General features: G+C 37.9%; 1 protein-coding gene across 9 annotated transcripts in view; it reads right to left on the reverse strand.

Annotated features, from left to right (window-relative positions):
- LOC129040038 (microtubule-actin cross-linking factor 1) overlaps positions 1–15,785 on the reverse strand; it is a 379,189-nt gene that overhangs the window by 53,457 nt on the left and 309,947 nt on the right. For all 9 annotated transcript variants that reach the window (XM_054493938.2, XM_063665707.1, XM_054493981.2 and 6 more), the window contains 10 exons: positions 11,221–11,382; positions 10,776–10,946; positions 9,485–9,651; positions 6,066–6,225; positions 5,393–5,719; positions 4,360–4,444; positions 3,613–3,854; positions 2,781–2,987; positions 1,023–1,142; positions 517–624 (listed from right to left, as the gene is read on the reverse strand). In XM_054493938.2, the coding sequence (XP_054349913.1) occupies positions 517–624; positions 1,023–1,142; positions 2,781–2,987; positions 3,613–3,854; positions 4,360–4,444; positions 5,393–5,719; positions 6,066–6,225; positions 9,485–9,651; positions 10,776–10,946; positions 11,221–11,382 (1,749 nt within the window). The remainder of the gene's footprint in view (positions 1–516; positions 625–1,022; positions 1,143–2,780; positions 2,988–3,612; positions 3,855–4,359; positions 4,445–5,392; positions 5,720–6,065; positions 6,226–9,484; positions 9,652–10,775; positions 10,947–11,220; positions 11,383–15,785) is intronic.

The raw sequence follows: 15,785 nt of genomic DNA on the forward strand, positions 1-15,785 counted from the left end.
TTTATGCTTCAAATGTTTAGGATGAGTAGCTCAGTCAGTTTATGAATATTTCTGAGGAAACTGCTTAAACATATCCTTTATGAAACAAAACAAAACAAAATGAAAAAACTTGTCTATAAACCATCTTGACCAATCCTTTTAAAACTAGGTACGACCTTTTAGAAGGATATAACGAAGGAATTAATATCTGCATACGGTTCTGAAAAAAATCTACCATAAATACCTTGAAAAGTAACTCAAGGCTTGCTCCCTGTGGAGTGAGGATAAGTAGCAATTCCCCTTTTATAAAGAAGATGGATTTGCAATATATTTCACATTATATAGGATGGCTGTTTTAAACATCTGTGGACACAGGGTTAAGATTCTGAATTCCCCAGAACATCAAGCTGGACTTTAATAACAGACATAAGAAAAGTCCAGGATGGAAAAAGCCTTAAACCATCATTTCGCAATTGTGCTTCTAATTCACCATGATCAAAACAGGAACAATATGGCAAATAAATAAATGTAATTCACCTGTAATACAGTTTTCTGCTCCTCCCCACATGTGCCAAAGATTTCACTACGGTGACTGAAGAGTTCATCCATTGAATCTTTGTGTCGAATAATGTCAATGGAGAAAGCCTTTGAAAAGTAAACTGTAGTTAAGTCAAGAAGTAAAAAGACCCTTTTCCTGTTATTACTGAAGGTTAAGACAAAATCTATGAAAATGCCATATCAAAAATTGTTCTTATACAGTTTGACACTTTGCCTATCCAACATCTTCTCTAGCTTATCTTTTTAGTAGCTTACAAAAATTTCTATCAAGGAAATTGCTAATTATGGATTAATGGGCCTATTTTTCCTTTCTCACAAAGCAAAAAATAAAATTCTTCCTCATCTCAACTAAATACATAGAAAATTAATTTCTATTTACCATCATGCCACTAAATTATTCCACTTGACATGGGATAGTCAGAAACTCTCCTAGTCACTCTAAGTTACTGATGATTCTATTAGCTCAGGAAAGAGTGAGCACGTACCTTCTGTACCTGAAGCTGAGCTGTGGTCTGGTCCTGTTCCAGGCGAATTGGACCCAGAGCCATCAGTTTCCGTTTTGTTTCAGCAACCCAAGCTAGTTCTGCATCTGCAGCTTGCTCATACTAATAGACGTATTAAAGAAAAATAAACAAATTATATACAGCCAAGTCTCCTCAGAACTGTAATTTATTCAATGCAGCAAGGCCTGGATTTTCAGTAATACAGTTTATATCTCACAAAGTAGAGTCAAAACTGGGAAGAATTTCATAAAATCACAAATCAAGATGCAAACAAGTTAGAACTGACCATATTTCAATTTCTTTAAAATAAGTTACATAACTCAGTTTCTACAGCTAGAAATAACAGATATCAATCCCCTTCAAAAGAAATATGCCTCTAATCAGTGTTTTTATGAGACTACACTCTTCCTGCCATTGCTCTTTCCTACCCAGACATGGAACAGTAGTCAGTTTAGTCAGATGTTTAAATATAAACCTAATATGGCAGTAGACAGCTGAGTCAAGTTAACTTGGAAGTGCCCGCTTAGCTGAAGCAGCATAAGACCCCAAAAGAGCAACACATTTTTAAATGGTTATGTAATAATGAAAAGCAATCATGTTCTACGTGACTGTTGTTTCATGAGGGCTCCCCAATCCTCCATCCTTCCCTGCCCTCTCAGAGACAGGGTCTGATTCTGTTGCCCAGGCTGGAGTGCAGTAGCACAATCATAGCTCACTGCAGCCTCTAAGTCCTAGGCGCAAGTGGTCCTTCCACCTCAGCCTCTCTAATAGCTGGGACTACACAGGCAATTGCCACCATGATCGGCTAATTTTTAAATATTTCTGTAGAGACGGTGTCTTGTTATGTTGCCCAGGCTGGTCTTGAACTCTTGGCCTGAAGGGATTCTCCTGCCTTAGCCTCCCAAAGTGCTGGGACAACAGGTGGGAGCCCAGTCTCCTATGCCTGACCTCTCCAGTCTTTTATCTCTTCCTCTTCAACTTGGCCAATATACACTTATTATTTAAAAATACGCTTCTCCCAAGTACAATACATTTCATATTGAAATATCTGGCCAAGATTAGGGATAACTCTAAAGACACACTGGGGATATACCTGGACTCAGAGCAAATTTCTGTGTGGTTCAAAAAGCATACGTTCATCACTATGATCCTAAGGAGTTATATTAACTTATTTTTTGTACTACGGCACATTAAGAGGTGTGTATCCAGCTACACAAAAGAACAAATGATTTTTTTTCCAGAAAGCAGGAAGGAAAAAAGATCAAGGGAAATATGACACCTGTGTTTACTGAGAAGGTTCTATTTTAGATAGCTCTGCTATTTTGGTTTGCATATTTGATAGTAATTATAGTTCTTGATTCCTTCCCCTCTTCCATCTAATGCTAAGAGAGTTAATTATGTCAAACTAAGATTGTGGCGCATTTGGACCTTTTGAATCTAGATATTATCTACTCCCATCACCATCAGCCTTCTTAGCAGGGCATTAGCTAAGAAAAGGCCTCATGTAGACTCTTCTCCAAGTACTTCTCTACTCAAAGGGGTCAAGTATTTTGGTCAAATCCTGGATCCATCCTCACAAACTTCTACCCAATCATTTCCCATCAATGAAACATATTTATTCCACCAGATTTAGCTTGAGCTCATTCTTATTTCTGAGTCTGTATTTATGTGGGTCATAGTACTGTATCTCACACATCAATACTGTCTAAAATATTAATGCAGAGGTATTATAAACATTACCTGTTGTGATCTCTGAATAGCAGCATCAATTTCATCCACCCTTTGTCCAATAGTGTCACTGACTAGTTTGTACTGCTCGTTAGCATCGGACACAAGTTTATCCAGCCCTTCTCTGGCTCTCCAGGGCACCAGCTCTAAGAGAGCACGGCTCACCTCATTCACTGTGTCCAACACCAGCCTGTGCTCCATGACCTCCTTCTTTAATTCCTAAGGAGGGAAAAGAGTTTTCAGGCCATACCTTGCTAAATAAAGCATATCAGCAACTGTGCTGGGTGGAAATTGCTATCTCTATCACACATCCCAGCAGGACTCTGACCTCCTTCCTTCAGTTATTTTTTTCTCATCTCAGATTTTTCAATCATTCTGAAGCCTGACTTTAGACTTCATTGTTGCTTGCTTAGAACTGTCTGTAAGACTTTTTGAGCCACACTGTCTCTGGGTAAAACAACTAATACTTCTTTCATCTCCTTACTTCAACAGAAATGATAAATAATGCTTTAACCAAAGGCTCAGTATTTAACCTAACAAGTACCTATACAATATTTCTATGCATCTAGAACTATACTAGATCCTGCAGAGAAATCAAATAAAACCATGAAGCATTCTTTAGAGAATAAATAATAGAGGTTAAAATGTTACAAAGCAAACTTGATTCAACTTCTTCTTCATATGTGTAACATATATGTCTTTATGTCAAATCTTACTGTCCATGAGTAAACAAGAAAGGGGGGCACATATTTTTAGTTTATATTTAAGGTAAAGGTTGATAAAACTTAAGGATTCTGACAAAGAGGAAGCCTTTTTTTCTTTTTATGGTAAAATAACAGCTCACCTTCTGTCTTTGCTGAAACTGGGGTATCTGCTCCCCTGTGGGAGACTGTCCTCCACTGGTTGCCAGCTCCTCCTCCACCTCCCTCAGCCACCCGGTCAGTTCCTCATAAGTAGACTGGAACTTGGTGGCCAGTTGCCGGGCTTGCTCTAAAGTTCTCAGGGCCTTGGAGCTAGTAACTGTGATGTCTGCATAACGAGTCTTTATTCCATCTAGTTTTTCCTGGATAAGTAACACCTCCTCACCTATGGAAGATAGCACACAATTACTCATATTTAAGAGATCTAGGAATGAGGAGTCTCTGATCCCCTTTCTTCAAATCAGAGCTTTAATTTCATAGATGCTCTCTCTCTCTCTCTGTGGTAATGATTTCACCTATCCCATAATAAGGGCAAATGGGAAATAAAATAAACTTTCCACTGGATAAAAGAAGCCACTTCTCAATTATTAAAATCTGAGTTCAGCGTCAAGTGTTTCTAGATGTTTCCAGCACCTTTCAGTGGATGCTGGCATTCAAGATACTGAAGGAGAGGAGAAATCATCATCTATAACCAGATGTTAGACAACTTTTTAGTTTTCAAAAGATTTAGCAGGAAACAACCTTCTGGAGCACAGCAGGGAATACAATCAGTGAATACTAAACTTCTCATATATACATAAAGAAGAGGCTAAGGCAGGGAACTCCTTTCCTTGGGTACATGATTGTCTTTGAGACCATAGGGGTGCTAAGAGACACACTTTTCAAAGTACCTGTGGTTTGTTTTAGAAGAGCCTGACCATTTTTAATAGCTTGATCTACATTCTTCTTTCTATTAACAATTTCTTCATTTAAAGCCTGAAAGGAAAGAATACCATTAATCCCAAAACTGTGGCACTACAAACGAAACAAAATGCGAGACCTTTAAGAGACCAAATTTAAAGTAAAGAGATGAATACTAGTTTAATTTAAACATCAGATATTTGATCCCCTCATCTCCTTGGTTAGCCCATTGACTATTCAAAATAATTAAATCAGATACCTATAAGGCAAGCTTTCCTATGTGCTGGATGAAAAAAACTTAGAATTACATCAGCTTTACCAATCTATTGGTACCAAACCTGAACCCAAGAAAGGCAGAAGTGAAATTCAGCAAAATTGTCTACTGTGTCCAAAATAAGGAATAAACAGAAAGTTCAAGAGAAGAAATTCAGTAAGAACAGACTGACTTAAATCAGAATCCTGGTTAAAAACTCTCTTCATGTTTAAAGTTAATGAAGCAAAATAATCAGACTATTAGAAAAATTACCTATTTTTACTCGCCCAAACAGATTTCATAAAAACGAAATGAAAAAGGCAAACTCTTCTATTAAGATGACACAGAATCCCTGGAATTTGAACAAATCCAGAAATATCCTAAAAGTTCTAACTGTATGATCAAATCCTGGGCACTACACAGATAGATCTGGTTTTGTTAAAGTACATTATCTTTCATAAAACTGATCAAATAGAATCTTAGTGACCCATCACCTAATAATGTAAATCATGAGTTGGAGTTCAGATGGCCCCTGACTATACCCTGTACCATCTTCTAGAATTACTGATTCAACTTGTTAAATATAAGTATTTCCATGGACTCATCCAAAAACAGATTAGTAGTCAGCATCAAGTCCACTAACTATGCACTTCTGTATAAAATAAAGTTGAAGTGTTTGTAATGAAGAAAAAAAATAAATGAAGAGAAACATGAATCAAAATAACAAAATAACAGAATAACATAACCAATAAAAATGGAAACATGAATACCAGGTGGTCAGCGTGCTGTCTGTGCAGGACATCCTGTTTGAAATCCTTTACGAACACTGAACTGAGCTTGTCCTCAACCTCAGCCAGCCAGTTGAGCACCTCCACCTCATCCTCCCCAAACAGCCTAGCATTAGACAGAGCTTGGTCAAGTAGGGCTGCCTTCCGACAACAGCGGTCTTGAATTTCACTGTATCGGGCCTGCAATGAGTCTATCTTTTCTGACAGCACACCCTGTTCTGCAGGAGATGTCAGGGAGGAGAGGGACTGCCCAATTTTGACTGCCTGGTGCACATCTGTTGCATGGTTTTCTATGTCTTCTTCCAGAGCCTGGAAATCCAGATGGAAAAAATGAATAACAGAAACAAAATAAATGAAAAGTAAACACAAAATGATGAATAACAAATGATACAACAAATTAAACAATTAAAAAACTCACCAACTGAAGGGCAAAAATAATATAAAAATTGGGAACAAAAGCTGTTTATTCTGGTGGTAGCCTATCAGGCAATTTCTATTTGTATTTCAAGAATGTGACTTTTCCAATTAATAATCTGACCATATTTTAAGTTAAACCCACAAAACATACATCCTCTAGAATGCTTCAGGCAGTTTACTCATTTCTAGGATTTCTAATTCCAGTTTTCTGTTTTCATTTACTGTAACTTCTCCCTACCTTGTGCCGAATGATCTGCTGCTGTATTTTGGCAGTCTGAGTGCCAACAGGTTCTGAGTTAGCAAGCTTTTTCTCTGTGACAGATAAGAAGTCAGAAATAGGCTCAGCTGTCTCATGGAACTGTTTGGCCAGAACCAGGATGTCTTCCAGCTGTTTTTGCCTACACAAATATATAGAACAAGCTGCTCAGGAAAAAAGTCACATTAAAACTGGTAATGGTACTATACTCAGTAAAAGAATAGTCTTTTCCAGGTACAGTTTAAATACCAATAGTAAACAGAACACACATTATGTAGCATTTCGATGTTTTAAAGGATTTCACACCATTAACTTTATTCTCATTCTGTCATAACCTTGTAAGGTGGACAGAATAATTATCCCCCATTATAAAAGAATAATTATCCCCCTATTATAAAAGAGAAAGTTCACTCAGAAGGCTTAAAGATTTGTCCAATCACCTGGTGAGTAGCAACAGTATAATCAAATCTTCTAATGTTCTCCTTATTTGACACAAATCAAAACAGAATGTAGCATATATATCACCTGAACATGTGACCAAAATAAGGTTTAAAGGAGGCAAAAAGTTGTCTGTTTTCATTCTCTTTGTCACTACTACCTTCATTTATGAGTGAAGATATCTGAAGAGTAAAGACTGTATGTATATCGCCTATGAACTAAAACTCCCTCCCCAACTCCCCAAAATCCAGTCAGGCTTCTGGTAATTTCAAGCCCCAGAACATAACTTTGAATCCAGATTTAAGGCAAAAAAACAAAAAAGAAACAAACAAAAAACCTCATGCTGGCTGAATTTGCCAACACAAAAAGCACCCCCCACCCAAAAAAAAAACACACACACAAAAACTATAGACTTTATAGCTCACTTGGAATCTTAACTCTTATTTAATATAAGATCCATAACTAAGCTTGGCTTTTCCTTGGATACATGACTGTCACTGAGACCATAGAGGTGCTAAGAGATGTACTTTTCAAAGTACTTGTGGTTTGTTTTACTCTATGAAATAAAAGCAGCAAATTACAAAGGGAGGAGGAAGTCTGTATATTGGAGATAGCCTGACAAGGAACAGACAAGAAAACAACCACAGAACTGTATTAGCATGCAGATTAATAATGAAAGGTCATAATGTTGTCTTTGAATTACTAAAAACAGACTAAGATATGGTATTTGAAGAGGCCTGGGAGTATATGATGCACTTAAGTTCAGCAAACCTTTACTGAAGACCTAATTTACACCAGGTCCTATGCTAGTTATGCCCTGACAAAGTTATTTTAATAAGAAGTGGTTTAAATAAAAAAAGTTGGCATTTTGATTACTGGAAATTCAATTATGTTTGAATATAAAGAAAAACATTTTTTTTAAGTGGCAATCTAAGTCTAAAACTTTCTTTCCTAGTTTATGCCAGCCTTCAAAATATATCTTCAAGTAATGCAACTAAAACATACAACATTAAAAATTATTATTAAACTTGAATTTCATTTTTAAAAAATTGCCTCTAATTTTTATGTCTTTCTTACTCATTTGATTTTGGAATCTGAAAATTTGAAGAATTTATTGTAATAAGATTTAAGGTATTTTTAGGGAGAAGAGCTAAAAATAATTTAGAAGCATCAAATATCTACTCTTGGTATTTGTTTCTGTTTAAAATATTGGCCCAGAAACTATATTAGGCTAGGAGGATGCAAACAAGTGAAGTAGAAGGAAAGAGTCATAAAAATATGCATTAGATAAACAAACCATGACTTTAAGGAGTTTATGGACCAGGAAGGTAAGTACATAAAATAATGATCATAATACAAGGTACAGATAAAGAGTTAGGTCAGTGAAGAGGCAGGAAAAGTTATTCCATGCTTGAGGAATAAAGGTAAGTTTTATAGAAGAGAGAGAGCTGGACGAAAGCATTTCATGAAAGATGTATTATAACACCATAAAATAAGACACAGGGTTAGGACATTGTCAGAAGATATTAAAGAACAGAATATAGTTTACTTCAGCTATAATATTAAGGAGTGAGAAGAATAGCAGAAGCTAAGAAAGGTAGGTTAGGGTCAAATAGAGGGCTTTGAATGGTGTGTTAAAGAGTTTATATCTTATTTTAAGCACCTTCTTAGCACAGCAGGCAGTGCGTCAGCCTCATAATCTAAAGGTTTTATTTTAACAGGGAGTCAATTAAATGTCTCTGAGCTTGAAAAGATATGATTAAAGGCTTAATTTCAGAAAGGTTCACCTGCAGCTGGGGGATGGGAAGGGGAAGGCCCCAGGGTAAGTGGTAGAGTGATTAGTGAAGAAGCTATCTCAATATACCTAGTGAGAGCTCATAAGTCATGAACTGAGGGGAGAGTGGGAATTAGAGAAACAGATGGACAGGAAAGACACTGTAAAGTAAAATAGACAGAATTTAGCATGCTGATAGATGTGGGCACAAAGGAGAAATTAAAAAAAGAAAAGTAAAAATGGAGTCGAGGTTTTAAGCCTAGGAGACTGGAAAGCTAATGGTACCATTACTGGAAATGGACAGAGAGAAAAGAAAATAAGCAGTACAAATCTGGAAATACAAGTAAGTTAAATTCTTCCCATTTTGTCTCTTCCACTAACATAGGCAAGCCATACTTTGCAACTCAGGTAAGGAATAAGCAAGTCATGGGCAGGTGGACATAAAAAGACTGAAGAGGGAATTATTTGAAGACTGCCATAGGCTACCTAGGAAATGTAAAGGATACAATAACAAATGATCAACTCTCTTACTATTTCTTATTAGCTGGTATTTAATTTGAAAACTGGGGACTGTATAAAAGTAAAGACATCTATGTGACTTATTAAGCTCAAGTCACAGGATAACTTATAGCTATGAAAAGAGAAAGGGAATATTTCCTTGAAGGAGGAAGATTTGTTGCCTGTTTTTCTGACCATTTATTGAGGTAAGTTCATGCATCTCTTGAATTCCCAGATATTTAACAGAACCACAGACTAGCTCCTAAAGGCAAAAAAATCTAATATTACTATAAGCTAAGAGAAAAGAAATATGACACATTTCAATTCCAAGTATCAAAAGCATTATTTATAAATATAAGGGGGGAAAATCTGTTTGAAAAACTCAGAAAATAACTTGGCTGGACTGTAGGAGTCTGTCTGTCATTTGGAACTATGATTATACTACAGCAGAACAACCACACAGAGCAATGAGTTTTCCAGCTCTCGGAAATTTATGAAGATGCTGGAGACCATTTCCTGAGTATGATTCCGGTTATGAGGATCATCTCTAAAATCTTATCCCATTTCAAATAAAAGCCATTAAACACCTTCCAAAAATCTATATGAATCATCCAAGAACTTATAGTGATAACAAGTCGAAGAAGAACAAAACAAACCTCTGACCCACTCCTCAAAATTCCTTTGATCTTACCTGGCTGCTGCCTTACTGAGTAGTTCAGTCCATCTACTTTCAAGACTCTCCAGCTGTCCAGTGATTTTCTCTCTATCAGCCAGCTCTGCTGACTGGGCTATTCTGCCTCCTTCTGCTTGAAGCATGTCTACTGTGGCCTTTCGATCATCTAGGAGCCGCTGGAGCAACTATTATAAAGAGAATGAAAAGTTGTAACACAGGATCATTTTGAAATCTGAACTAGGAAGAAAAACAAAAAACAGAAACCAACCGGCCAAGTCCTAAGCTTCATTGAGTAGAAGAAGTTTTTTTCATCCTTGAGGCAAAAACAGGAGACATAGCACAGTTCTCACCACTCATATACTTTTCACACACTTAAATTTTTAAATGGAGCAGTGACTGTCATTATGTGACTAACAGGGAACTTCCTTTGAACCAAGAGAAAAGTGCCCTAAAAAATGGTTAACATTTGAAGTGATGAATATGTTAATTATCTTGACTATGGTAAACATTTCACAATGTATATGTATATCAAACCATCACATTGTATATTATAAACTTTTTTTTTTTTTTTAAGACAGAGTCTCGCTCTGTCTCCCAGGCTGGAGTGCAGTGGCTCAATCTTGGCTCACTGCAAGCTCCGCCTCCTGGGTTCACACCATTCTTCTGCCTCAGCCTCCAGAGTAGCTGGGACTACAGGCGCCTGCCACCACGCCCAGCTAATTTTTTGTATTTTTAGTAGAGATGGGGTTTCACCGTGTTAGCCAGGATGGTCTCGATCTCCTGACCTCGTGATCTGCCTGCCTCAGCCTCCCAAAGTGCTGGGATTACAGGCGTGAGCCACCATGCCCAGCCAAACATATACAATTTTTATTTGTCAACTATACACCAATAAAGCTGAGAAAAAAATAAAATTTCCTTTGGGATAGATTTTTTTTAAAAAGAAAAAAACTGCACTAAAATAGAAATTAAACCAACAAAAAATATAGATAAAACTTTGTACATGATATACAACATTATTTAGAATATTGCTGACCCTGAAAACACCAAAAACCTCTTAACATAAAATTGTAGATGAACACTGAAATAGGATACATGAACAGGTAAAATTATTCAGTCTAATATATGCCACAGTAAACCAGTAGATTTAAGTAAGATAATGAAAATCTATTTCCACCTTTCTTTTCAGGACGACACAAAGTACGTTAGGATTCTACTAAAACTCCTGAACTGCTTCTTAAACTATAAGCAAATGTGTTGTCTACCACTCCCTACGGCTGTTACAGTTCACTGTCCCAACATTCTCACTTACCTTCTGTTCTTGGATCTGTGCTTTCACCACTTTATACTCAGCAGATGGAGGTTTCTGATTGGCTATGAGCTCCTCAGTATCTGCCAACCAGCTGAGCAATGGCTCCAAGGCATCTTGAAACTTCCCACAATGCAACAAAGCCTCCTGTAGCTGTGCAATTCTTTGTGCGACCTGTTATCATGAACATGTAGGTTCATTATGAGAATGGAGAAAGTAGTTTTCAAATTACTACTGACCTCTTTTAGTGCGACCTGTATCATGGACATATAGGTTCATTATGAGAAAGGAGAAAGTAGTTTTCAAATTACTACTGACCTCTTTTAGTAATTATAGATTGCAACTGCTAAATTTTTATTTCCATTCAGGTTTCGGGAAACCTTAGATTCAGATGTCTCTTTTCTATGCCTTCCGTTTCCAGTACACTTGTTACCCCATTGTCACTCACCTTTTTGTTCAACGTATTCCATCGAGCGTTGATCTCTTCCATGTCATGTTCTAAACCCTGCACGTCACAGTCTTTTCCTGCACTCTGAATTAATCCCTGGCCAAGTCCATTCACCTGTTGCAATTTCATCTGAAGAGGATCCACTTGTTCTTTCTGAAACATCTAGATAATTGCAAGCCAAAGAAGATTTAATACAAAGGCTATTAGACTATACCACACAGAGACTGGTTATTCTTGGGGCATTTATGACTTAATGAAAGACGACCAGGAATAAAAAGAAAGAACAAGCATTTGCACGTGAAGCATCAAGAAAACATGTGGTTTTGTATTTCAATACATTCTCTTATGGACATGTAATAACAGAGAGTTATGACACTACTTAGGTCTTTAACCCAATGACTCTTTCCTTTGTTCTTTTTTTTTAAATCTGTTGCTTAATTTTTTTTTGTTTTTTTTTGGAGACAGTCTCGCTCTGTCGCCCAGGCTGGAGTGCAGTGGCGTGATCTTGGCTCCCTGAAAGCTCCAGCTCTCGGGTTCATGCCATTCTCCTGCCTCAGTCTTCCGAGTAGCTGGGACTACAGGTGCCCGCCACCACGCCCAGCTAATTTTTTTGTATTTTTAGTGGAGACAGGGTTTCACCGTGTTAGCCAGGATGGTCTCGATCTCCTGACCTTGTGATCCGCCCTCCTTGGCCTCCCAAAGTGCTGGGATTACAGGCGTGAGCCACCGCGCCCGGCCTGTTGCTTAATTTTTAATGCAAAAAGCCACGGAGAATAGAAAAGCATCAACCTCGAAATGCTGTACAAGTAAGCGCAATGTATATGAATCCTAAAAGAGAAGAATAGAATAATACCAAATGACTAGTATTTAAGATGAAATATCCCTTGGAGAATAGCCTTAACTGACCACTAATAAGAAATGCTCTTCTCTGACTAGGACTAATAACTCAATTAGTCAAAACATATTAACAGTATGAAAAATGCCAACCTCATAGCTTAATCCCCCTGTGGCCATTTAACTTCATTCTGATCAAGAGCCACAGATCACACACAGCAATAATCTTGAAACAGAATTCCTCTGATTACAAAGGGAAATGGGGCCAGTAATGTTGGGAAATGTCCTTAATAACTTCAGACACACACTCTGAATAAGACACAGATTTACATTTAAAAAACTGCTCAAAAATGATACTGTATTATCCATGTTTACCATGGTGCAACAGAATTTTAAAACAATGTGAATAGGTGTAACAACCAACGTGTATACTTTGCTCTACTACAGTTAAGCTCCATTATGATTTAGACATGTCTAAAATGAAACAAAAAGGGTCAGAAGAGAATGGTACTTCTGCCACATTAAGAGTATGAAGGGGACGGGCGCGGTGGCTCACGCCTGTAATCCCAGCACTTTGGGAGGCCGAGGCGGGCAAATCACGAGGTCAGGAGATCGAGAGCATCTTGCCTAACACGGTGAAACCCTGTCTCTACTAAAAATACAAAAAATTAGCCGGGCATGGTGGCGGGCACCTGCAGTCCCAGCTACTTGGGAGGCTGAGGCAGGAGAATGGAGTGAACCCGGGAGGTAGAGCTTGCAGTGAGCCGAGATCGTGCCACTGCACTCCAGCCTGGGCAACAGAGCAGGACTCCATCTCAAAAAAAAAAAAAAAAAAAAAAAAAAAAATATATATATATATATATATATATATATATATATATATATATATATAGGTTTTCTCTCAGTTATCAGAGGGATAGAACCAGCCATATTTCACTAGCCTGGATTTATTTCCCTTCCTTTTTCTTCCATGAGCCAGGTGAGTCAATTAAGGCCAGAGGATGACAGAAAATGGAAGAGGACAAAAATAAATATAAAAGAAAATGATAAGTTTGAGTAAGACCAATTTTGGTCAATATGAGACTACAGACCACACTAGGATTAGGAAACTGATTCTAGAAAGAATGGTCTATGGCTGGCTAAGATTACCAGGGAGGGAAAGCCCCAGGGAACACTGAAAAAGGAAGGTTATAAAAGTAATTATGAGTGCACTTCATTTTTTACTATAATTTGATTATACCATATTTTCTTAGGCAACATTACAAAGCAGTTCAGTTAAAATGACTATTTCTCCAACAACATGGTTCCCAGAAAAAACAACTGCTATAATTCCATTTTGTAGCATTAAAGATGTTTCTGCTGAAGAAAAATCAGATAGAGGTGGGAAAAACATCCCAAGTTTAAAGTTGCTTTTGGTACAATAAAATGATGGTGGTGAAGGTGAAGGAATGAAAAGGCAAAGAAGGCAGAAAGCCAAAGTATGGAGGGAAGATGTCAAGTCCACATTACAGGGCCCTCTTTTACTCAATAACCAAATCCTATCTCACTCTACAACTGACATTTAAATTCCTTCTGTGCTTTCCAACATGACAGCCAGCAGCTACATATAGCTATTGACATTTAAATTAAATTTAAAATCCAGTTCCTCAGACCCACTAGCCACGTTTCACATAGTCAAAGCCACATACGGCCAGTGGTTACCCTACTGGACTATCAATAGAGAACAAATCCATTTTGGCAGCAAGTCCTACTGGACAGCACTTTAAATGATACAGAAAAGTAAAATAGGCTAGGCACAGTGGCTCATGCCTGTAATCCTGGCACTTTGGGAGGCCAAGGCAGACAGATTGCCAGAGCTCAGGAGTTCGAGACCAGCCTGGGCAACAGGCGAAACCTCGTCTCTACTAAAAATACACACACACACACACACACACACACACACACACACACACACACACCAGGCGAAACCTCGTCTCTACTAAAAATACACACACACACACACACACACACACACACACACACACACACACACACACACACCAGGCATGGTGGTGCACGCCTGTAGTCCCAGTTACTCGGGAGGCTGAGGCACAAGAATTGCTTGAACCCGGGAGGTGGAGGTTTCAGTGAGCCAAGATCATGCCACTGCACTCCAGCCTGGGCAACAAGAGAGAAACTCCATCTCAAAAAACGAAAGAAAGAAAAGTAAAATTATATCTAAATAGTTCAATAATCTCTTTCATATACAAGCTGAATATCCCTTATCCAAAATGCTTGGGATCAGAAGTGTTTCTGATTTCAGATTTATTAAAATTTTGGAATATCTGCATTAAATACTTACTGGTTGAGCATCCCAAATCTGAAAATCTGAAATCTGAAATGCTCCAATGAGCATTTCTTTTGAGCATCATGCCAGCATTCAGCAAGTTTCAGACTTGGGAGCATTTTGCATTTTGGATGTTCACTGTATAATAAGAGCTACTGCTACTTTAAACTTTTGGATTTACTTTGTTTACAGACATTTCCTATAGAAGCATTAGCTATTCCTTCATTTCTCACCTTCACTCTGGATTGACAGGGACAATAGGTATTTGTATCATTTCTCAAAAGTTAAAACATATATGAAAGCACCTCTAAATATTATCTATTTTGAATATAAGTGAACAGAACGTTAAAGAACATACATTTGAAAACACCTGCTTCCTTCTGTCAACTCCCAAATAAAGCTGTTTTGCAAAACCAGTGTTTTAGATACACTAAAATTCCTACTCCTTAGTATTTCACACACTGTTAGTGAAATAGGACTGTGTCATGTTATTAACTAAGCAGCACTGGCAGACATTTTCCAAAGAAGTACACTAGTAAAAATTGTTGCAAGGTTGTAAGATGCAACTAGGACACAAAATAGAAAATTTCCCAAAGAACTCCTTAAAACACTTTTATCTTTGTTACTGCATTTTTTTTTTTTTTTTTTTTTTTTTGAGACAGGGTCTCACACTGTTGCCCAGGGTGGAGTGCAGTGACATAATCTCAGCTCACTGCAACCTCTGCCTCCCAGGTTCAAGTGATTCTCCCACCTCAGCATCTCAAGTAGCTGGGACTACAGGCATGCGCCACCACACCCAGCTAATTTTGTATTTTTTGGTAGAGACAGGGTTTCACCATGTTGGCCAGGCTGGTCTTGAACTCCTGACCTCAAGTGATCTGCTTGCCTGAGCCTTCCAAAGTGCTAGGATTACAGGCATGAGCCACGGCATCCAGCCTTGTTATTGCATTTTTCCAGTTTTATCCTGACTGATTCTTTTCTGTTGTCCTTTGTTCTCTTTCTCCTCTTCTAGATCTCTAAATGATCTTTGGGGATGGGAGTGAGGGAACGACGTCAGTCCTGGACTCTCTTCTCTTTCTATACTCTTCCTAGGCAATTCCATCAATTTCTGTGGGTTTAAATACTAACCACAATAAATGCTTATGACTCTCAATTTGTCTCTCTGAGTTTCAAACCTATATATCCAACTGCTTTCTTAATATCTCCATGCAAAAAAATGAACCACAGGCATCCCAAGCCTAACAGTTCAAAAATGAAACAGTATCTCCCACTTTCCCTTACCTCTTCCTTAAATCAATAATTCATACTATCCACTCCACTGTACAAACCAGAACCTAAAAGTTACCCTTGATAACTCCCTCAGCCCCAACACGAAGCCACAATCAGATCTTGTTGATTTTACCTC

Source organism: Pongo pygmaeus, chromosome 1, assembly GCF_028885625.2.
Source record: "Pongo pygmaeus isolate AG05252 chromosome 1, NHGRI_mPonPyg2-v2.0_pri, whole genome shotgun sequence".
NCBI classification, from domain to species: Eukaryota; Metazoa; Chordata; class Mammalia; order Primates; family Hominidae; genus Pongo; species Pongo pygmaeus.